The 23,860-nt window shown below is 46.0% G+C and overlaps 1 protein-coding gene across 1 annotated transcript in view; it reads left to right on the top strand.

The window, feature by feature from the left end:
- Positions 1–18,215, top strand: part of LOC126528086 (prolyl 4-hydroxylase subunit alpha-2-like) — a 38,045-nt gene extending 19,830 nt beyond the window's left edge. The window contains exons 4-16 of the mRNA XM_050175949.3: positions 107–261; positions 831–1,025; positions 2,062–2,222; positions 3,804–3,837; positions 4,330–4,475; positions 5,029–5,202; positions 6,395–6,459; positions 7,599–7,710; positions 9,684–9,764; positions 11,284–11,337; positions 12,424–12,492; positions 13,609–13,705; positions 17,991–18,215. Coding sequence (XP_050031906.1) covers positions 107–261; positions 831–1,025; positions 2,062–2,222; positions 3,804–3,837; positions 4,330–4,475; positions 5,029–5,202; positions 6,395–6,459; positions 7,599–7,710; positions 9,684–9,764; positions 11,284–11,337; positions 12,424–12,492; positions 13,609–13,705; positions 17,991–18,079 — 1,432 coding nt within the window. The 3' untranslated portion in view covers positions 18,080–18,215. The remainder of the gene's footprint in view (positions 1–106; positions 262–830; positions 1,026–2,061; positions 2,223–3,803; positions 3,838–4,329; positions 4,476–5,028; positions 5,203–6,394; positions 6,460–7,598; positions 7,711–9,683; positions 9,765–11,283; positions 11,338–12,423; positions 12,493–13,608; positions 13,706–17,990) is intronic.
- Positions 18,216–23,860: the final 5,645 nt, after the last annotated feature.

The raw sequence follows: 23,860 nt of genomic DNA, 5'->3' as shown, positions 1-23,860 counted from the left end.
CTTGTCAATACCGATGAGGAAATGACTACAGCGTACTTGTTCTTTTGCCACTTCTTGCTGCATCTCATGTGGATTCGTGAAAAGCATTGATATGTTTGGCACGCAGTTTTGTGACGACAAGACAGCCTTACCATGATCTGGAAACTCATGCCGAGGTCGCTGACTACATGAAACACCCCGTCCATGCCTTCCACCTGATGAAGAGGATGATCGTTGACCTGGGCTTCGTCGAGTCGCAGATAAACGAACTGCGCGCATCAGGTGCGGAACGTGCTGCCCTTGAGTACAGCAGATCATCGTTATAACGATCCTCAGAGTGGCTGCCGCATTTGATCGCACTTACAGCAGTGAAGACCTTGTATTATGAGCTTTGTATAAGCAAGCTGGAACCCATGCTACGTTTCATGTATTGATCAACTTTTTCATGTTTCCCTTACACATATGGCGAGGAGGTTTGATTTGTGGCATCACTGCCTAATATTCTTGATGTGTATGCGAGTGCGCGCACGTTCATGTGTGTGTGTGTGTGCGTGCATGTGTCATTGTGGGGGGGGGGGGGGGGGCGTGCCTGTGCATGTGCGCATGCGCGCGTGTGTGGGGGGGGGGGGTGTTGATGGATGTGCGTGTGTGTGAGTGAGAGAGAGAGCAGTGCGGATCATTGTTTGAACACTTTGTTTAGTGTGAAAAGCCACTCTAACCCCATTATTTAAAAGCATTCGTAGTATATATTTCACTTCGTGCAAAATATAACAGTCCTACAATGCTTGTCCTGCCTGCCTACTCTTTGAATGCCTTCATATTTCTTTCGTTCCATTTCCTCTCTGTCCCAGACCCTCTACCTAACATAACCGCGATGCGGGCCAACAGACTGCTGCCGTGGGAAGAGGACTTCAACGGCATCGCCGTGTCACTCGCGCGCCTCCAAGACACTTACCTCCTGGACATGTTAAACCTCGTCAACGGTCACCTGACCATTACGTCAGGTCCACGGAACCGCACAGTGCCCGGCCGCATTCCGCTCACTGGTGAGCCCGCGGCAAATGAAGCGGTGACCGTTACAGAAAGCCTGCGCAATATAAGGCAGATCAGTTCATCGGAAGCCCATAAGGTGGAGGAAGGTTCAGGAAAGGGCATATTGTCACATTGTACTGTAGCACGACGCTGGAAAGGGAACCTGTGCGGGTTCTCTGAAAGTAAACTTCACTGTTCATAAATTATTCCTGGTCCGGAGGATTCAACCAGCGGCCAACGCCTATCAGGGGTGGGCGCTCTACCGTCTGGACTAATCAGGAGGCCAGTAGGTCGCAGAGCGAGGCTGAATTAATCTGCAACTCGAACCACAGGGACAAAGAATACGGAAAATGAATTCACCCACAAGGTGCGAAAAAAAAAAAACTGATGACAGCGAAAAATTGTTTTCTACCAGACTGTAGCACGAAGCTGCAAAAGAATTATCACTTTCTAGCCTCGTGCTACAATCGAGTGGATGGTAATACATTGTTTTAAAGATCAGCTAACAGCGTGAGCTTATTGTGATTCTGTCCAATTCATTCCTCCGAGCTGTGAAATGGGTAACGTAGAAAGATCGGCGAGCGGCCAAATGATAAGGTGGCTCCAAGCCGCACGTCACGTTAATATAACATTTATCCTCTTGAGTCATGAATTATGCTCTACTGTCATTAAATGTGGCCAACTTAGTTTCATTCTAAGGTGTTTTGCACTGGACAAGCATAAATTCGCGTTTTTAGGATTATTCTTCTGTGAGATTTCTAGTGAATATTTATAATTAGATTAGTTAAATTTCAATTCAGCGTACAGTCAGTCACGACGCGTTTCTACATAAGAACACAGGGCTTGTAACCGAAAAGACATTCTTTATTTGGTCACATTTTGAGTGCAGAATTAGGTGAAGACTCGTAAGCGATATGTGTGATGCGTATCACTATTGAATCTGTAGTATGAACACATGCATCTACGCCCTACAGATATATAGTGAAACATTTAAAGCATTTAGTAGGATGTGCATTACTAAACTAAGATTACCCCTGTTTTCCCGCGCAGCTCGGGACTGCTTTTTCATGGGCCAAGTGGCAGTGCACAACGGTTACTACGACCGCTCCGTGGAGTGGGTGGAGAGAGCCATAGACAAGGTGGCAAACGAGAAGCCGCCGTCAATCCCCACAGAGGATCTCACGAAGTACCTTGATTTACTCATAAAGAAGGTGCGTCGTATGCTCAGACTTATCAAGTTCGGGTTTTTAAGGAATCTGTCCGTGGAAGTTCAGAGTCAAAAACACGCACCGGGCCGCAAACCGCAAATGGTGAAGTACACTCGTTAAATTACCTGCTATCACGTACTGCAAGTACCGAGCATATAGGGGTAGGGGGAGCGGAGACTGCCGGTATTCAAACTTTGTTAATATGGATTTTCTGAGTGCGCCCGGTAGTTCGGAAAGCGCGGGCTCTTTGCCGGTTGAGCGGGGGCGTAAACGAGAGCGGCCGGATTGGTGGCGCCACCTGGTGGGGCTCAACCAGACAAACGCCGACCCACGGATGACCTTTTTCACTGCTGGTGCTGCTACAGCAGTGTGCTCGTGCTCATGATTACGCGGCTACTGAAAATTTGCACCAACCGTGAGGTAGAATGTACTTCGTTACTCCAATATGAGCTCCGTGTTTGTCCATTTGAGCCGCCAGGTTGCCAAGTGTATCCTATTTCGCCTCTGGCGTAAATATTTGGTAAGGGCTGCAATCCGTGGCCACCTTTGTTTGATAAATGCGTTGATTGGTAGGAGTAACACGATGGTCAGCAAGGGAATTATCGAGGCGACAGAAGTCGCCTAAGTAGGAGACTGGCGTGCTAGTTCGCCGTCCACCGAAAAGCTCAAGTCCTTGAACCGTGCGAGGCGGCGTAGCCTCAGGGGCAGCAACTCCTAAACTATTTTTATGTATCTTTTTTTTCAACTTGGTTTCATTCTCTGGTGGTGATGGTGAGGGTTGTTTTAGTGGCTTTAGTTTTAGTGGTGTTGCAGCAGGCGGGGTTAACTTGGCATACATAGCCGACAAACTTTGCGCCTGAGCCGCTTATGAGTTGAGATTGGGAGGACGTCATCAGGTGTCGATGAGCCCTTGTCTCGCAAGGACAGATGCTGGTAAACTTCTTTAATTCAACCCCTATACATTAGAGCCAAGAGCATAGCGAATGAAGCAAAATTTCATTCAGTAGGCCATGATAATATCTCCATTTAGACGCTGCCATCAAATCCATATACATAAGTACGTCGACTAAACACAATAAGTTTAAAACATCGATATTTCTCCAAGATCCTGCAACTTCTGACTGATGATTGTTTTTGATGATTGTTGATGTCCATGCTGTCGAATTCTTGCCGCCAAGATATATAAATTCCCAATTTTCATAAAACGTTGTCATACAGTTGATCTGACATAATAGCAGTTTCGGCTTAAACTACCAATAGCCCCTCTGCCTGGCTCATTAATCCACAGCAGAAAGGTAGCACAAAGCGGTGCGACCATTTCCAGCGGATCTGACCACGGCATATGCTCTTTAAGCAACTCTGACAACACCTTCTGTCATCAAAGAAGGATTTCGATCCAATGGCCAGTTGGCCTTTGATATATTATGAGGGGTACGAAAACGCTTGGCTGGCTCGAGAATAAAGTATACATACGTTTCATGTCATCAGTGGCGGGTCGCTTGGCGTGGCACCAACAGCTTGTATACAATTCGTAACGCTCTTCTATCACTCACTTTTTCCTCCTGTCACATTTTTCTGTTACAGCACGACGACGTACTGGATTCTATGGGAAAAGCCGGTGAGCCATAAATGTGACCTGTCCATCTTCTCTAAACTATTTGTTGGCGCTGACATAACGTCATTGTTTTCTCGCTTACGGTACAAGCTTTCAGTGCCCCTTTGACGCTCCTTTCGTTATCCTAACTGCACAATTGTTAGTATCCCAGTCTTAAGCATGCACACTTCATACGTTGAACAAAAATATTGGCAAGGATAAAAAAAGACATAATACTTATAATATGCGTTCCGGAAAATTAAAACCGAAACTAGTTCGTGGACAAGCTGGTTTCTTATATTATTTTGGGCATTGTGAGGCTTGCAAGAATTATTTTCTTCCGTGATTTAGAGGTCCAGGACTTTCATTTAAAGCAAAAATAATGGAAAATTAAAAAACGTCATGCTAGTACTTCTTTAAACAACCAATCTATGTTAGTCCGGCGAAGGTAAGAACCCTAGAAATGATCGATGCGTCGCTCCTTCCCTTTCTTGTTCTGTGCATGGGTTTTTGTAGGACATCACTGGCAGACGTACGGAGTGCCCGTGAGTGAGCGGTACAAGAAGCCGTTGCAGTTCCAGACCAAGCTGTTCGTCGAGCAGCTCACCAGTGCGCAGGAAGCACAGAACTACAAGCGCCTCTGCCGGGGAGAACAGCTCAGGGTGAGCAACTCTTGCAAGCGCACAATTCACCTAACTAGTCCACTGCAGCGAACAAAAGTGAGACGACTTTGGCTTCGGTCGAGACGATACAGCGGTATAGTTGGAGATCGCTCGTTTAAAACGTTCGTCCCATTGTCTTCACCATAATCACCGCCAATGTTATCATCAGCCAATGCTTATGTCGATCTGCAAAATGAAGGTACCACCCAGCTATATTCAGATACCTCTGCCTTTAGTCTGCTGATTCCGTTGTATAACTGCAAATTTTGTATTCTTGTCGTGCCAACTAAACCTCCGCTACCCTCGACTACGTTTCTTTCTTTTACCGCCTATTGTGCCTCTCTAGACGGCCACCGAGTATCTGTTCTACGGATTACACCATTTGCCTAGCACCACTTTCACCTAGTAAAGGCTAGGATGCCTATCGTCGCATTTCCCTCGGCTCATATGACACTCGATTGTGCAAAAGCTAGCGACACAAGTTGCCGGAATTTTCAATACCACCTTATAAACAAATATATAGCTAACCAACTATTTACGGGACTATACGCAGACTCCAAAGATGGACAGCCAGCTTCGATGCCGGTACTTCTACGGCAAAGATGGCTTTTTGCGCCTTCAGCCCGTGAAGATCGAAGAGGCCAACCTGAACCCGTACATCATCACCTTCCACGACATCATCGGCGACCGTGACATAAACGATCTGATCGCGTTCGCAACGCCTCGGGTGAGTTACGATTATGTGTGTTCCGCTTAACTTGTAAGCGTTTAAAAACAAAATCGTATTTCTTTACTTAGCAGCAAGTAATGCATTAGGCCTGTATAAAGGCAAGACCAACAGAGACTTCAGAGACCTTTTCGTGAAGGTAAATGCATAGATTTTGTATAATAATAATTGCTTCACCGTTTGAATGTGGTTACCAAGACTAGATGGCTTATTCTCCTACTAATCCCTAAGCGAATTCGCACTGGCAGATTAGTCTCATAAGCACTGTGTGGTACAGTGGCACAATAGTTAAGCCTACACTCGCTTTACGCCGTGCATAGTCCCATGGAACTTTCCTCTCTATTTACGTCGCACCATGTTCCCGGAGGGCTGATCAGCTTCGCGGAGAATGCTTTGACTCAATGATTCTCCACACTACCTTGTATGGTTCTGTTATAGCTGTCGTCAAATCCTTGTGCTGCGCTGGAGAAATTACACATATGAATTCTTCAATATTCTGGGCAGATGTGGTTATCTCGCTCAACCGTTTCCACTACGTGTTAACTATTTCGTTGAGAACGTTCCTACCTTTCTTCTCGCGCAAAAAAAAGAAAGTTCGACAGCTGCAGGTTTCAAGCTCACCATGGCGCGCTACCTACGAATGGACGTTGTTCCAGCCTTAAGAACAATTTAATATCTTAATAAACACCACACTTGCAATGCGTTCTCTTCTTTCGCTGGTGCGTAGTTGCATGTCAACACGTACATCATTGCCTCGCTATACCGCAAAAGAAGGACAGCTTAACAATTATCGATAGATATCTTGCTGACCTTCTCAGCAAACAGTTTTCGCAAACATTTATCACTGACTCCCAGTGGGTTCGTGCAAGATTGGTACTGCATTTGTCGCTACTGCTAACTCTACTCTATGTGCCACTGTAATACCTAGGCCTGCGTGTGAGCTAATTTTCGGCATCATTGATTGGAGAAGCCACGGCTCAAGCTACTTGGACCGATTCATGCCGCTCAGCGTCCATGCAGCATTTAAAAAGAAAAGAGCTGATTCCGAAAGAAACAAGAATGACCGAAATCACTCATTGCCTATGTATTCAAATCTCATTGTGGCCCCATCAGCTCTTCAGATATATATGCTTCGCCGTCACGAGACTGTGGGCTTCAGTCGCGCGAGTGATCGTTGCTCCTCCGTTCCCAGCTTTCCCGGTCCACTCACTACGGGGCGCAAGGTATGGAGACATCCCTGATCCGGACCAGTTCAAAGTAAGATGGCGCCGTATATTTCACGTGTTTTCTGGCTATTGTAATAATTGGAGTCATTGACCCCCCCCCCACCAGCCACGCCCGCCATTCGTTTAGCAACGCTGGACGTAAGAGAAAAGGAGAACGCTGGCAAACTTGAGACGCCTAACAAAAGCGTGCTGGTACTAAATGGTGTACAGGAATGTGAAAACGTCTCTGCATTGTCTATTACACGACTGGAGCTGTTTCGCAGGTGTGTCAGCGCCAATACGTCTTTCCATTGGTGACTTCCTGTGTTAACTGCGTATACGCTATTCCGTATTTCGTGTTTCTTACATCTCTATGACAGCGTATACAGTACTGGGTATTGCATAGGGAGTGCATGTTCTACCAATGACTCCTTAAAAAACATGTTCGAATACTTTGGTTGTTAGTTGCATTTAGACAGGCACTTTACTTTTAATGATATAACTATATTTTTGTTCACGTATGCCAGTCCTGCTATGGTTGCATTGTTTTAATAATGCTGAATTCTAGTGTTTACTATGAGTGCTTATTCGAAATGCATTTTTCCGGCTTCTGAGCCCTTGCTATAGTATGCTCTATTTCTTTTTATCATCTTTTGTGAAATTGCACTGGCACTAGTATCTTAGTTTTATCATTCGAACTTGTTTATCCATGAATGCTCCTCCTGCTAAAATTGTGCAAAGGATTGGCAGTATGTACAAATATATAGATATATAATACGCTCCAAGCATTTACTGATGACTCAGAGATAAAGACGTACACTACGCCGTCTCTAGACTAACAACTATCAGCTAACGCCGGGCACTCGATGGGGTTGAGAAGAAATCAGCAGCGAAATCATCCCAACACGCGGCTGTGCTGTAAGCTGCTAGCTGTTGTTAGTCTAGCGGTGGGATCAACAGTGGTTTGTGGAGGGGGTCCTGTGGTGGGCATGGTCAAATTTCGCCACATTGTCAGACACGCCATCTTCCCAGCTGCGATTCGCTCCCGGGGCGGCCACTACCTCCCCCTGATTGGCTCAAAACTTCAACATGGCGGAATTTATAGTGTGCCCATAATAGCACCCCTGGTATCGCTGGTGCAGGGCTTGACCAAGTATATCGGGAACGCTGAGCGATACGCCTGCTTTGCAGTGCTTGGCTCGGCGACGAGGATGCACCGGTGGCAACGAGGCTAAATCGATTCGTCGAGTCTTTGCTTGGTCTGGGAACACACTACCATAAAGCAGAAGCAGAGTTCTACCAGGTGAGTGCATGGATCTCATGTTGAGGAATTCTGCATGTGTTCGAGCATTCCCTGTATAACTCTGAGGATATTATTGATTCGCTCGTGCAACAAGCGTACTAGAGCGTGCCATGCTTGAATGGATAAAACGACGTTTTGTTAAGAAAGTAACTGCAACGCCAATGCACTTCTCGGGAAAGTTCGGGAATTAATATCTCTGAACCGGTGTCATCCTGAGAATTCGTTCCAAGTGCCTCGCGAACTCCACGGCTAGAATTTGCAAATTCCGATGTCGGCCATAAGGTAAATAGTTAAACCCTTAATTAGTTAACTTTCTTTTAATTCGTCGATTATGAATTTCAATTATTTTTCTGCATGCCCCCTCTTCGAGTAGACCAGCTCATGAACAAGAATTGTGATGTCTGCCACCGGCAAAGTTCAAAATTTTTTGAAATTCTTCGCTGAAACACCCGGTATATGCTGCCTATAAGTACAGTAGTAAACAAAACAACATATTTTTCATTTGGGTCCCGTGAGCTAAGCAGAAAATAATGTTGGTGGTGCGTTATGCCAGACCGTTGGCCTAGGGAAATAGTTTCTTGAACACGCACTGCAATGTTACGATATTCACTCGACATGGTTCATCAACAATGCGCGCAAGTCGCGTATTAAGAACGTTTCGATAGGAAACCGTACACATCCAACCACTATGTCAAAATACGTGCGTGCTGGTGACATACATTTTTACGGTAGGAGGAGAGCTTAGACGAGCAAAAGGCTAACTCTCCCGATTTATGCGCGAGACTTCCGAATTACGACCGAGCCTCCCGATTTTATGTGCACGGCCAGAAATCTCCCGAAAATGTGTGCCAATCCTATGCAATAACAATGAAAAAAAAAACACCTCATACAGCGCAGCCGGCATCGTAATTGCCATTATTCACTAGGTAGTGAGCAGAAGTCAACCTTAAATCCAACCCTTCTGTGCCTAGTCAGTGTAGGCATAACAGTGCGTTTCGAATCGAGACATGCCTTGAGGAAAGCGCGTGACGGAAAAGTCCAATATGCGTTTCATACTGACTGTTATTTTTTTTTTAAGTCAGCTTCGGCGTTATACACAAGTGCTCTGCGGGGACGCATATCGAAAGTGAGAAGGGGTGGCTGTCATGGGACGTAGTGCATTCGCGAACTATGCACGCGGGTATGGGCCGTCTTCGATCACAGCAAGCGCACCGAAACGTCTAATTAGTATAAGTGTACTGGCAACCATTAAGAGCTGTTTCTGAGGTGGTTGTGGCCAAGAAAAAAAAGATGTTTTTTTTTTCTTTGTCCTCCCACCGACGGCGAACTTTCCGAATTTCGAGGTCCCCTGGTTGGCAAGTACGGCCATGCTTACAACAAGAGATGAAAATACGCGAGAAAAAGAAAGCGCGCGCTGCCACTCGCACAACTCGGATAGGCGCAGCAGCGAGCGCCATGAAATGAACCAAAGTGCATAAAGTGTAGCTTCACGGCACCCTCAATAAAGAAAGCATTATCCACCTCTGTCCATTGGGCTGCCCCACTGAGATGGATAACATTAGCGAAACTTCGTTGATTAAATAAATATTCATTTTATTTCTCGTGCAAGTAATATCCATACCTTAGAGTAATCAACCTCAATTAGAATAGGGCTGGATGTCGGGAGAGATGTTTAAAACTTCTGTTCACGATAAAAAAAGAAACACCTCGTATATATGTGCAACAGTATGCAACATGTCTATGTCATCTATACTAGAGTACTGGATTGTAGAGCAACTAATCTGAAGAAAACACTAAATCTTCCTAAGACAAGAAGTAGCCGGCGCCGCATTCGCGCGCCAAGATCTTCATTTTAACAGATCAATAAAAGAAGATTAATAGTTTATTCCATTGTGGCTGTCCTCCGTATGGAAATGTTCTTTACTGTTTTTGTTATTGCATTTTTTATGATTGCTGCTCTGTGCTCCTCACAGCTGGCCAACTATGGCGTGGGAGGCCAGTACATCGCGCACCACGATTTCCTCGCCGACATCCTCAGCGACCCAAACCGACAGGTGAGAGATTGTATAGCCCGGAGTAGCCTGGCTGTCTACAAAGATCGTTTCATAAGATACGTGGAGGAAATGCCGACGCCTATATGGTCGGTGATAATGTAAGAATGCGTGGAACACAATGCACCGCTTTCCGGCTGGGTGCGCCAGCCAACTACGTTCGTTCATTTCTGCCTCGTCACAGCGGCGGGAACTCCTCATTTTTAATTATCGACGTCCTCTAGGAACGATCTTTTCGAGCGCGGGAGCACGGACAACAGATGTCGGTATTGTGGTCGGCGCTTGTACTGTGTACGCTCTGCTTGACAGCGCCAGCGGTGACGAAAGGCTGTCTTCTATACGTGTCACGACACCGCATGCACTTCGAATGTCGCCTACGAAATACATTTAAGCTGTGGAAAGGTATACACATTTGGCAAACTTGGCAATGCTTCAACGATATAGCAAGGCAGCCCAAGAAGAAAGAACAATGTAAAGCACAGATGCCGTAGCCATCTAGCCACTCATTGCAATAGATGTGCATGCGCTCAACTGCTCGGCGGTAACAGGTGCCTGAAATGTGCAAAAACCAAAAGAATAAATAGAAACTGTAGAGGCATACTGCATAGCTAAAGCAGAAGTGCGTCACTTACGCTATGAAAGTTAGAAATGTTTGCTTCTTTTTTCTTGAGAAACACCTGTACTTGTATGGTGCCCCTGTGCGCATGCCTGCCAATCCTCATGGTGGTGGTTGTTTTGGCGACAGATTATAAATTAGTAGTACTTGCTCGAATGAACTTCTGTTGGAACTCAGAGCTCGTCCTGCCATGGTTATTTTCTGGTTCATGGCACCGTCCCTTCACGCTGATTCAAGTTATAGTCAGTCTGGTCCTCGGTTTGCGAAGGGAAACCAAGATTGCGCAGCTCGGTTTGTGATAACAGTGGTTAGGCGAATATGTGGTCGCGTCCGCCGTGTAGCTAGCAGTAAACGCGTGGTCAGCCGCAACCACTGTTAGCTTGACCACGGTTGAGGCTGTTCGTGTGACAGGGGTATGAAATAGACAAAGACTCAATTTAGCCATTTTAAACGACATTTACTGAACGACAACGGGCGAAATCCGAAAAAAAAAAGGTATTTCGAAATCATCGACGTCACACAGACGTACCGGCGCGAAAATTGAAACAAACTTTTGAATGTCATCTTCTGTTACAATGATCAACAAACCACGGCAAAATTAAAGCACCGTTTTGAAAGAATAACTTGATTACGCTGATTTAGCCTTTCTCTTATGTGTCACTCCGCCAACAACGACCCGATATCACAATTAGCGTGTTCATGCATGACCCTCTGGTGTATCTTAAGATCCAGTTTGATTTAAACGACTTGGAAGTGCATTTTATCTTTTCTCGTATGCCCTCACAATTTTGCGCTTTCTGTTCCCCATCAGACGTATACTGCAGATCAGCCGTCGCAGGCCAGCAGTTTTCATTCTTACTCTGAGCGTGTGCTACATTTCCATCTTGAATTTCGCTTCCATTACAGATTGACGACTTCGAGCGTACGGCCGGTGATCGAGTGGCTACGCTGATGTTTTACGTGAGTCGACCGTGCACCTCACTTGCTCTTCGTTGGGTGCTGATCACGTGCGCCATCATAATAAGCAGAAACAACAAAAGGAAAATAAAATCTACAAACCTCCTCGCGCGTGACTAAATTCACGAAAGTGAGGTGTTATTTCATTGTGTATCTGCTCTCTTTACATGCTGCACACCTGGGAATTTACTTTATGGTTAAATTTAACTTATGTCACATATGCATAGACAAACATGCACACACACACATGCACGCGCATTTGAAAGCATAAACGAGAAAGTGCGTTATAGCTTATTCTGTTCTGTCTTGTTTGCGTGTTCACGTAAGTTGTTATGTGTGAGGTGTTCCATCACGCTTCTCATCTGAAAGGGGTGCATTCATTTTAACTAAAATAACCGCATGAACAAAAGAAGTTAGCGGTTCCTCACGTTTTGCCGTAAAAATGCGTTCGATCGCTATCGCATGTGAGTTATTTCATCAAAAATGTGAGCGGGCACATAACTAATGAAACTCGATCGCGAGCTGGTTAGTAGCTATATCATTAAATGTTTGACGCGCATATCAATTTGCGCCAAGTGTTGGTTCACAAATACGAAAGTATGCGCATCTCATCGCCAAATGACCACTGTAGAAAGCCACGAACTGGCAGTGGATTAGCGCGAAAGTTTCTGGACTTTCCGCAGATGATTGTTCATAGCTGCATAAAAACATATCTTCTAGAGTCGGAATGGCTTTGCCCTCACAATCGCACTAAAGATGTCGTTAACCTTTGGAATTCATTACCGTGCGGCACCGTTTAAACACAAGGGGATGCAGTATTTATTTCTTGGGTTTATCAAACGTAGAGCTATACCGCTGGAGTGCTAAAAAATGCGTCCTTGTGTATGCAAGACTGCGGCAATTCAAAAATTGAAACTAACTTCCTGTTGTTAGTTTAGATAGCATATGAGCGCTTAGTATCTGAGTGATACTTCCGAGACGTGCTCCCTCCTTTTGGTCTATCCAATTCGGGGTGAAACTATTACGTATTAGTTCGGGTATTCATCATGCCGCATTTGCGCTATGCTTAGCATGCTTTCCTCTTTGCAGCTAAGTGACGTCGAAGAAGGAGGGGCGACCGTATTCCCACATCTCGGAGTGCGATTAAGGCCAAAAAAGGTGAGACTACTCCAGAGGGCTCGTCGACAATTTGTAATTAGCTGCGAAGCACGCCATAGGCAGCGCGGGCCGTGTTATGTTTGGAGGAATTTATTAATTCGTTCTTCGTTCGTCGGAGCGATTTCCCATTGGCCACTCGCCTCGGCTCTAATAACATGTCGTACACCACATTTCATGGCGCCTGATGTTATGAACGGCTCCGCCGTAAGAAAGTCAATTTTGCCTGAAAATCCTAAATCGATCCAACGCCTTTACAACACAGCACTTGAGACCTCCGAATTAAATCCTCTTTTTATCTAAGTCACTTCGCTGTAAGGATCTCGCACCATCCCCCTTGGCATGGAGCATGTTAAGCACGCTCATCAGATCGTCATTAACATTGACATATTCGTTAGCCGTCACGCCCGCAGCTGTTTTCCAATGCAACAGGCGGAATACGGATTGAGCAATTCCTGGAGCTGTGCGGTAGAACTGGAACACTCGCTGTCATTGGCATGCGTGTCAAGCGCGTCGCTAGGGCTAGCGCTGGCCATAGCACAGCGGCGGCTGGGGATGACACTGGTGGCGCCGCCACGTGCCGTTCGCTGTAACAACGAGTCATCCGTAGGGATGCGCGAATTCACACTTTGTACAGGCAAATTTCTTGCACAAGGACGGTGAATTGGACGCGCTGGAATGAAGAGACAGAAAGAAAAAAACAGGAGAAGCTCTGTCCTTCAACTGATGTTGAGAGAAGTTGAACGACAGAGCTCGTTCCATCTTTTTCTATATGTCTTCGTTTTGACTTGTGCTGCCATCATGGATAAATATGTTTTAGTGTCTTCCCTGTAGAGGCGTTCGAAATACACATGAAAGAGATGGCCGTTTGGTCGGCACGTACGGAGTGCTTCGCTATACAGGTGATTTGTTCTACGCGAAACGAAAGACAAGGAGCAGTTGGGAAGAAGGAAGGAGAAATGTAACAAGGCTAGTTCAAGCATAAAAAAGAGGTTTAGTAGACCGCTGCAAATTTTGTATTGCTGAAGGTGAACAAGTATTGTTATGAAACTGACCCAGGCGAGCTTTCTGGACTTTGTTTTATTCGTCCCTTTCTCCTTTTGTTCTCTTTTATTTCAGGGAAACGCAGCCTTCTGGTGGAACCTGAACGCGGACGGCGAGGGGGAGCAGCTGACAAAACACGGAGGTTGTCCCGTCCTGTATGGTTCTAAGTGGAGTAAGTGACTGCCTTGCTGTACGTTAGCGAACTGCCTGGCTTTTCCTAATGCCAGTTCAATATTCATGTAACAAAATATAGAATAACTATATATCTGCATATCTGACATTGCTGTTTTCAGAAAGCTTGTTTCAAGCCCATTGCATCGTTTACAGAATCCTATAACGTTTATTACTAGAACATCATATTGAATACTGAAGGGGGGGGGGGGGAGGCAGCGCACAAAGAACGCACAGAAGAAGAAGGAGTTCCTTGTGTTCTATCCGCGCACTGCCCGTTTCAGTATTCAGTATGCGGGCCATAGCAACTTGCTCGGCTATCGACTTTATTGAACTTCATTGTTAGAAGACAAACCTAAGTCCGAATTTTCACTTCTGTCGATTTCGCACCGAAACCCCCATTTCGATACGCCTGTGTGACGTCACGGATCTCAAAGTGTCTTTTCTCGCATTTCTGCCCGTTGTGCGTCAGAAAAAAGTGCTGGAAACGTGCCAATTTTAGTATTTCGCTCTTTACATTGTAACATATAGAAGATATTTAGCGACACAAGATTTACCTCTGGACGAGCATACATCGTCAAAATCTACGACGTCATGGCTAGTTGGCGCAGAAATTTCAAGGATGGCGTCGCCTTCATCTGTCTTTCGTTCTTACGTCCCTTTCTGGATTAGCAAGACACTACTGACGGTGAGAGTGGCTCGAGTGGCTTTTCTAGTATTGTGAAAACGTAATTTGCTAATAGAGCTAGCTCACGTAACTTTTTTCTCTTTGATGTTCCACTAAAAGCTAAGGGTATTGACGGTATGTCCAGCGTCGGGTCGCATAAGCGATGTTGTGGCCATGCGACATTCCAGCGCGAACCGTACGGTAGCGCAATAATCCTCGGCCTTGTAGAGAGAGAAAGAGGCACTATTAAAGTGCGACTGGAGATGACGTTTACCTTGTCATGGGACTGGAGACGCCGTTAGTCACGTACTTAACATACTGCTGCAAGTAACAGAGGAGTGATACATGAAGTGACCTATTTGTACACAAAATCTGTGACGCCACGGGCAGCGAGTGCGAGAGCCACAAGACGGTGTTGACCACCCTTCTTTCGTTTTCGCGTTTATACTTGTTGACCAAGATCCTTTTACCTGCAATAGTAACATTTTTAGTATTGTAGAATGTTGCTTTACTAATGCAGCTTAAATTATTTTTCCTGTTGGTGTCCCTTTAAGAGTAGGGCGAAAGGTAAGAACAAACTGCACGGAGTGATAACTTCAAATGGCTCATGCTGATCACACCGACGCACAATTTATACAGTTTGTAAGTCGCCGATGGCGCAACTTTTGTCACATCGCTCTGTACTGTCTCTTTCGTGTTGCTCCTTGTGTGCCATTCCGCTTAATTGTGTCTTAGTTTTGACGACACATGTAAATGCCACTGAGGATCACGGGCTCTGGTCCCACGCGTTCTACAATGAAGCAGTTTATTTCACTGGTTATAAGTCCTTAAGCCGAGGGCCGAAACAGCAGCAGTTTCTTTTTCAACTGGAAACAGGCGTTCTCTTTTGCGTTGGCGCGATCCGCGATACAAAACCCTTGCAGGGGTTCACGAATAGCAATTTTTGAGACCGAATTGAATATGAATTGAATAGTGCCAGAAGCAAATAATATCGAACACTCAATGCTTTTTGACCGTTTTTGAATAAAGAACTACCGTTACCACGACCGATCTTCATTCCGAGTATAATCTCAGCGTTAGCAAGATTTTGTCATTCATTGCACGTTATGAAGCGTTGCTCATGAAAAGTTCACCGTGGCCTAGCGGCTATGGTGTTGCGCTGCTAAGCACGAGGTCGCGGGATCAAATCCCGTTTGCGGCGGCCGCGTTTCGATGCGGACGAAATACGAAGACGCCCATGTCTCGTGCCTTGCGGGCACGTTAAAGAAACCCAGGTGGTCATATTACTTGAGCGTGACATTACGGCGTGCCTCATAATCAAGCCGTGGTTTTGCACGTAAGACCCCAGAATTCAATTAAATTAGAAGTTCAAATTAAGCATTAGTAACAGTCAAACAATTTATTCGCATTGTCGGGGCTCATTAGTAAGTGCGAACAACATAGCGGTAAAGCCGGAGTTCTGGCTCCCTGAGTGACCTCCTATAGAGTGCTGCACTATGTAACTTCTGGTGGTTTGCGTCTGATAGTGCCGCCGAGATGAAGTTGATCGCACGGCTTGAGATTTGGAAAAATATTCGAAAAATATTCGTATTTACGAATATAGGCTGCTCGATTCGAAGATCGAATGAATGAGGGCAATATTGGAATTTTTATTCGAAAGTTTCACATATTCGCACACCTCCACGTCAGAAAGCTTTAGCACGAATCGGGCCTACATCGTAGTCTACCATCATAGTTGACATAGGCAGAGTGTTTTGAAAGTGACACATTCCTGGAAATCTGAAATGCGAGAAGATGCAGAGCTTCGAAGTGCAAAAGCCTGACGATAAAGGAATGCACCGCGTTGGTAACCACTAACCTAGTCCAAACATTGCGAAGGGATCCACGTGGAGATGCTTTATTAGCCATAGATACCGAGTATGTTTGACACTCAATTCTTTTCTTCTTACTGCCAATTCGTCGGGCTAGTTTTATACATTGATTCGAACGAGCAACAGTGATGCGTGCGATGTCTGCGGCAGCAAAGAGAAGGTCGGGCGCTTTTTGTGCTCCTGTCATAAAATGTAGACCCACAGACAAACTCTCCAATTCATTGCGATGACTGGACGACCGGCCGCTGTACACGCGCGGGCGTTACTCGAACACCGTCCTTGTCGCTCGTCGGCCCACAAGGCTGTGAAGACACTTTTGCGTTTCACGAGGTCGACTGGCCCGTGTGAACGCCTGGACTTAAGGTGCAAACACATGCACGCGATTTTCGACCGACGGCGACGACCGACAGCTGTCGCGGTCGCGGAGGGCGATCCGACGCTGTCGCTTGTCCTTCGCCGGTTTTCGGCCAGCCATTAAATTTCGCTTTTCGCCCGGAAGTCCGCGCTGTGACCTCTGCCGGGGACAGCGTGATTGCGTGTGGCAGCTATCTGTCCTCCCACTTCGATCTGAATTCACTCTTGTAACTTGTAATTTGCCGTGGCAACAAAACATAAATAGTAAAATCAGCCATCGCTTCGTCTCGTCTCGAGTTGAGGACATAGTCTTATTGTTATTGTTGAGGTCAGTTGTTGGTTTTGACGCTGTTCGGCCTGAAACGCCACCGAGAGCCGCAAAAGTGTTTTGAGTTTGGCTCGCCTAATGGCTGCCATGACAAGCATCTAGTATACCCAACTAGATGCTTGTCTGGTTAACATCACTTCTCCCTTTCCTTTCTCTAACTTTATATGCTTAGTAATAACAAAGAGAAAATGAGGCATCCAACCAATCGTAGCACTTGCTACGAAGGAAACTCATACGGGTTACTCGAAAGAAAAGCCTCGCAGTTGAAGAAAACTTCGTCCTGTACCGGGACTCGAACCCGGGACCACCGCCTATCCGGGGCATACACCATCGATAGACCATTGCCATGATCTATTTTCGTCATAACCGCCACGTGGTAATTATAAATTATGATTTTCGCTAACGTTGAACGTATCCATTCTCGTGTTGACAAAGTCTTCTGTCTCCGTCGCTGGGTTGAAGCTTGCTTTGTCAACTTTTTATCTTCTGCCGACAGTGATTGAGAATGATGAGAACCTTGTTTATATCTTCGTTGATGTAGTCGTTCATAGCCACACCCATTTTTATCTATAGTTCTTTGTGTCGTGCTAATGGCTGATTGAGTGATTCCTTGATTTATTCATTCGTCTATTCATTCATTGATTCACTCGCCAACTCATTAATACTGACAGCTGAGCGATTTTATAATATAGGCGGAACCCTAAACAATTCGTCACCCTGCATTATGACGAATTGTCCTTCCTTGACAGCGTTTTGTGATAGCGCTAAAACAATAATATTTCTGTTACGGGGACGAAACGCGGAATGTCTTCTGATGATTAGCTTTGCCTGGAGCATGAGCAGTTGTACCGTGTATGTTTTCTATGCACTTAATGTTTCTTCAATAGATACGTTCTTGTGCCGTTCAGTCACTCCTTGTTTCCGTCTCCAAACTTGCGCACTGTTTTTTCGTCGTGTACCCAACCATTTCTTTCAATCATTCTCGCGGTTGTCGTGTTGCTATGCAGTTTTTATCAATAACAAAGCACACCACTCCTTTCTTCCCTTTTTAATTCTTTTGCTGCAGTTGCAAACAAGTGGTTTCACTCCAACAGCAACATGTTCCGGCTACCCTGCCCACGGAATCGCAGCCAACCTTTGGCCCCGCTCGTCTGACCTTGACCCTGACAGGTGTCGTCGCAGTTCGTGGTGCTCGCGCTACGCCTTCGCCTTAAGTCATGCCAATGAATATGTGTCATTGTCCGTCTATTTAAATACTCATGACAATAAACTCTATTATGATTGATACTTCCGTCACGTTTTATTCGGACACGCTCCACGAACCTTCTCATTACACCTGTGCGAACAGACAGAGAGAGAGAGAGATAAAATGATAAATGAAAAGCACGGAGGTTAGCTAGGACTGAGCGCGGTTGGCTATCCTACACTGGAGGAACGGAAAAGGGGAGGGGAATATCAATACCTTACCCGCGAAGAGGGTATAGGTACATCCACCTGTATCGCCTAAGCTTGTAACTGCCTCCGCCCACGCATAAGCGCAATTATTTAAAACTGGAATTTGCTTCCTGCTTGATGCCATGCTTCAATGCTACGCCCACCTAATTTTGAAAGTATCGTGCTTGATCTCGCGTTGTTGATACTGACAAGGCAGGAAGCTAGGCCTTGTTGATGATCGATAACATAACTAAGCACAGCGCGCGACACGAGGACACAGAAAAAATAAAAGACACCAGAATCGCTGTCTTTCAACAAAGTTGCAAAAGTTCCATGTGCGCGCATGCAGGTGAAAAATTATGTGAAGTGTCATATGGTGCAATAGGGAAAATATTACTCCTCAGAGATCACGCACTAAAAATGGCAAGGGGTATCAGAGAGCGGCAGACTCGGGTCTATAATATCACTCGATGATAGCGCAATACAAGAGGTGCTAGCCAACCAACTAGGAAGTTCTCTAATCTGCTCTGCTTGCATATTTGTGAACGTCAAATACAGGCCATGCATTGTGAACAGTTCGCAACGGTCAAAAGTGGGCACACAGCCGCCCTTGCGGCACTAAATCCTCGGGTGGCCTTGAACCGCTTTGCGCGCATTATTTTGGTCTTCTCCTAAACACCCGTTTAGGTATGCCAGTTTACCCGGCTTAACGCATTCCACGTGTCGACGGGTCATACATCCCACAACGCTGAAGCAAGGTGACCGTAAGTGACCTCCTCCATGTGTTTGCTCAGGAACTGGATGGTCTCCGCAACATCCGCGGTTTTCCTACATCGCGATCATTCAGACGCGTATCCACTCGCTTCAGTATTTCTCCCCGCAGAATGAAAGAACTGTTGTTGTCTTTGATAGTATTGAACGAAGCAAACATTCCACAACTTCGAATAGGGAACCCTGAAGTAGAATAAGGATCGAAAAGTAAGGATCTATTTGATTAGTATTTAAAATTTAAATATATTTGCACAGCCCTAGTGCTGTGGCCTTGAATAAAAAAAAGAACACTGCCCCTCCATGGGAAGCACAACCAAAATAGCTCTATATGTCGGATGCTAAGATGAATGTGACAGATAAATATAGCCTGGCCATTCTTAAACGAATGAAAACAAACATTTTTTAAACATTTTTGAAGAAGTACCAAGCGCGATTTTAATTTCAATTTCTCATGTCTGCTGCTTAGATTGTGGTGCAGCCAGGCTCAGCATCTCTGAAGTATAACTTCCCATTTATATAATCAGTCGTCAAAACAACCTATCATCAATTGATCATTGTGCTCCAGTCAAAAAACAACTTCGGGGTATCCAGTGCTAATCAATACTACTTACGTGTTCTTAAAATTTAAGCTTTGCAGAAACAGGGTTAATGCAGCTATTCGCCTTGCTAAACGCAATCACTTTCGCAACAAGTTTAGGAATGCCCGGTTTGACAGCCGTAAAACCTGGTCCCTAATAAATGACCTCAGAGGTGTTGGTAAAAAGCTACGCAATGATAACTACTTCCTTTCTCACTTTTCATCTGATAGCCAGAGTATAGCTAATGATTTTAACGATTTCTTTCCTAGAATATCCGATTTTTCTGGACCACACCCGGATACACGTACATTAAAAGCAAGTAACCTACGATCGGCTTATCTACCGTTGCTGGCTGATTGTGATCTGAAAACAATTCTTTGTAGTTTTAAACTTTGTAGTTTTAAAGCTGCGTCGGTAAAGTGATGGAAAGAATGATTCTTGCTCGCTTGGAATGGTACCTAGAGCGATTCAACATCTATCCGGACGCCATGACGGGCTTTCGTCGAGGTCGCTCGTCCATCGACAACGTCATTGACATCGTAACCTGGGTCCAAAATCAAAAAAGCCTCAAGCGCCTATCAGTGGCACTTTTTCTAGATATTAAAGGAGCATACGACAACGTCGCCCATGAGGCCATACTGAACTCGCTTGAGGCTGTTGGAGTTGGTGGCCGGATGTATCAATGGATTCGGGACTATTTAACTGAGAGGTGCTTTTTCTTACAGACTGAAGACGGCCCAACTTCGGAACATTACATCAGACGTGGTGTGCCGCAAGGTGGAGTGTTGAGCCCCATTCTGTTCAACCTCGTCTTGGTAGGACTAGCGGAGTACCTACCGCGGTCAGTTCACGTCTCAATATACGCCGACGACATTTGCATCTGGGCTTCTGCGGTGACTCGACCTCAGGTACGAGCCAGGCTTCAGCGGGCGGCAACCATGACGGCGTCTTATCTACGAGAACAAGGCCTCAGCGTGTCTACTGAAAAGTGCGCATTGGTTGGCTTTACGCGCAAACAAATGTCATCGTATCCTGTTTCAATCAATGGTCAAGCGGTATCCTATTCTAAGTATCCTATTCTAGGTCAGTTATAGCCCGCAAAAAAGCTTGAAGACTTGCATTCCTATAGGAGAGGCAGGTTTTGTGGGCCTAAGGTGACATACCACAGCGAAGTTGTAAGAGACACTGAGGCCGAGCAATTGTCGGCCTCTATCGCCAAGGTAAACCCGTCATTTACTACAGCCCACCATACCAGCGCCATCACAAAATTGCGGTTATACTCTTTGCCGCGATTCTCGCAGTTTGGGTAATCTACGAAGTGCAGCGCTTCATTATTGCTGTGGCTTGAGGTAGGCGCACCCGGTAGGGCCAGTGAAGAACTGGAGAATCGCCCACAGGTGATTCTCTAGCAACCACGTCTAAAGAGGCCGTCGCTATCAAGCCATAGAAGCGCTGTTTCGATTTGTCGGCCGACATCAGGTGGACCTCCCGACCTCCCCCTGGCATCCTTCAATCGCGTCAATCGTTCGCAATATTTTTGTATTAGAAGACTAAAGGATGCCAGGAAACATTCACATTCCCTGAAAATGTGGCAAATCAATAAGGTAATGTATTATAAAACTGCACATGTTCGTGTGGTATAATGTTGCAAAAATGAATTATACGAGTCACCTATACCATGCTTCGCAGCTAACGTTAGCCAAGCTGTTCAACGAAGAAAAAACTTATACAGATCCCACTTACTGTGGGAATCAAAGTCATGCGAAGCATTTTGCAGGTAGCTGGCTATGACATCGAGCCTTCGGCGGCGTGCCTCGGCGAACACAATGACTATCTCGATGACTTCAAGCAGGCGCTCATTGTGGAGCTCGGACATGCTGAGGCTCAGAAAGAAAGGGGGCTTGCCCAGCTGCTCGATCACTGCGAACACGTTCCACTTCGTCCGTGCCAAGTAGTAGTACCCCAGTAGTACGCTATCCTCGAGCTGCTCAAATAAACTTCATAGGAATGCAATGTCCAAGTTGGCGCATTTCTAAACGAAGCTGCGGTTTTCCAAGAACTTCTTTGTGAGCGTCAGGAGCCGGCTGGCGTTCACGCAGTAGGAAGCTTGCTTTTGAATCGCCGTTAGCGCGGAGGGAACTACCATACGGTGTTCCACAGTCGACATAGCCAGATATTACGCGCGCACGCTGATTCAGCGCAGGTAGTACACGAGAATCGGAGGCGAGAGTCGGATGAAGGAGCTCGAATGACGACGACGACGACGAAGTGAAAGGACACAGGATGAGCGCTGTCCGGTGTCCTTTCACTCCGTCGTCGTTTTGTTCGCGCTCTTACCATTGTGAATGTATACCAACTCGACCAACTTTCCACCTTAATATAATGACGACGACGCTGAGAATACGCCGGCAACGGGAAATTGAACTTATACCCAACAGCTCAAGATGGTAGTCACCGCCAGCCACACTGGCGTTTGGTAGTTGTAGTAGTAGTACTATAAGGAGGAGGAGGAGGAGGAGGAGGAGGAGGAGGAGGAGGAAGGAGAACGGATGGATAGACGGACGCGCCCGATCCGGCTCTCACTTTCGATCGCGATAGAAAATGATCGCTACTACACAATCCAAGGATTGGGATCGTGTTGGCTGAGCACTAATGCTTAAAATGTATTGAGTAGGTCCGAAGCAAATAATAAACGCGCCCAGTAGCTAGTCGAGATAGTTGTATAAAACCTATTTTAGAAAAATACCTTTTTTTATTCGTTCTCTTGGGTAAAATACGTGCTACGTCCGCCGATTCTGATTATCTGCGACTCAACTATATGCATGGTGTCGACGCTACAAAGATTTTCAAAATTATACGTAAATAATATTACACTGTTGGTTAAAACAAGGCTTTTAGAGGGTTACTTCTTCAGCTCTATTTCTTTTTCGTTGTACCACCTTTTCTAACACACTGAGCTAGATGCTGCTTACGTCGGTCTCCGATCGCAATTGGACAGTTCGATCACGACTATGAAGCGCCTGTTAGCATTCAGTTAGCACATCAAAAAAACACGATCTGCAGCTCTGAAGTCAAATACCCTTAACTAGTGCGCCGCCGCCGCACTGGTGAATTTCGCAGAGTATCGCATCAGTATCGAGGCAAACGCTTACCTTAACATGCGTGGGAAGCTAAAATACCAGCGAGCGAGATGTTAGTATAAGGGGACACGATTTTTCATTCGGCGCTCAAGCACACACATTCGAGGCAGTCAAGCAAAGCGCGAAAGGCTGGACGACCACTTCAAGTAGATCGTGGCGTCAGTACACCGCACTATAAGAACAGAAAGAAAAACAACTGTAAATGACGAGCGAACTGACATGAGCGGCGCACACGAAGTCTTCATGAGCTTGAATCACTCGGTGCAAAGGAGGGACGCGGATGCACGACGATCGAGTGCCAAAACACTCACGCGTGAACACATACAAAGTTAAAATGACAGAAAATGGATAACTTACGCGTTCGTTGAACCATGGGCCAGAGCTTTGCGTCGTCGATCCAGCAGCTTTCCATCGGTGGACCCGAAACAACGGCGTTTGCCGAACCGTCACCCATGCCTACAGCCGTACCGCCGCTTACCTGGTCTTAAATCCAAAGTCGATCATACCAGCGCGATCACGCGGCAAACATGGCGGCACCCGTGCTCATGGAAGAAAGAAAAAAACACTGATGGCCCGTTCGATTCACCTGTGCCATCGGAAGCAGTTCGCGAGGTGCTGCACCCTGCCCTTCGTTTCAATGGTGCAGCCTAGCGCCCTCCGTACTGTAGCATTCGTTTCAAGAAGTGCCAGAAAGGTGCCGGGCTGGTTCACGAAATTCCGGCACCGTCGGAGTCGGTAGTGCCAAGTTGGTGCAGCATTGTTTGTTAGCAGGCATCCGAATGCACACGGCATGGCCGTATGCATTCACGGCGTGGAACAAACAGTAACGCCTTTGACTGCCGAAGACAGTTCTCGGTTGAGGAACGGCAACGGCAAGGCCCACAGAACGCAAGGTACGTACTACCCTGGTATGCATGTATCGCACGAGCACTTTAGATGTTACTTGAGAATTTTTGAGTCGGTATACGGTAGCGCAGTGCTACATGCACAACGCATGTGCAGTACAAAAAAAA

The sequence above is a fragment of the Dermacentor andersoni genome, chromosome 9, assembly GCF_023375885.2.
Source record: "Dermacentor andersoni chromosome 9, qqDerAnde1_hic_scaffold, whole genome shotgun sequence".
NCBI classification, from domain to species: domain Eukaryota; kingdom Metazoa; phylum Arthropoda; class Arachnida; order Ixodida; family Ixodidae; genus Dermacentor; species Dermacentor andersoni.
This window is presented reverse-complemented; position numbering and strand designations above follow the sequence as displayed.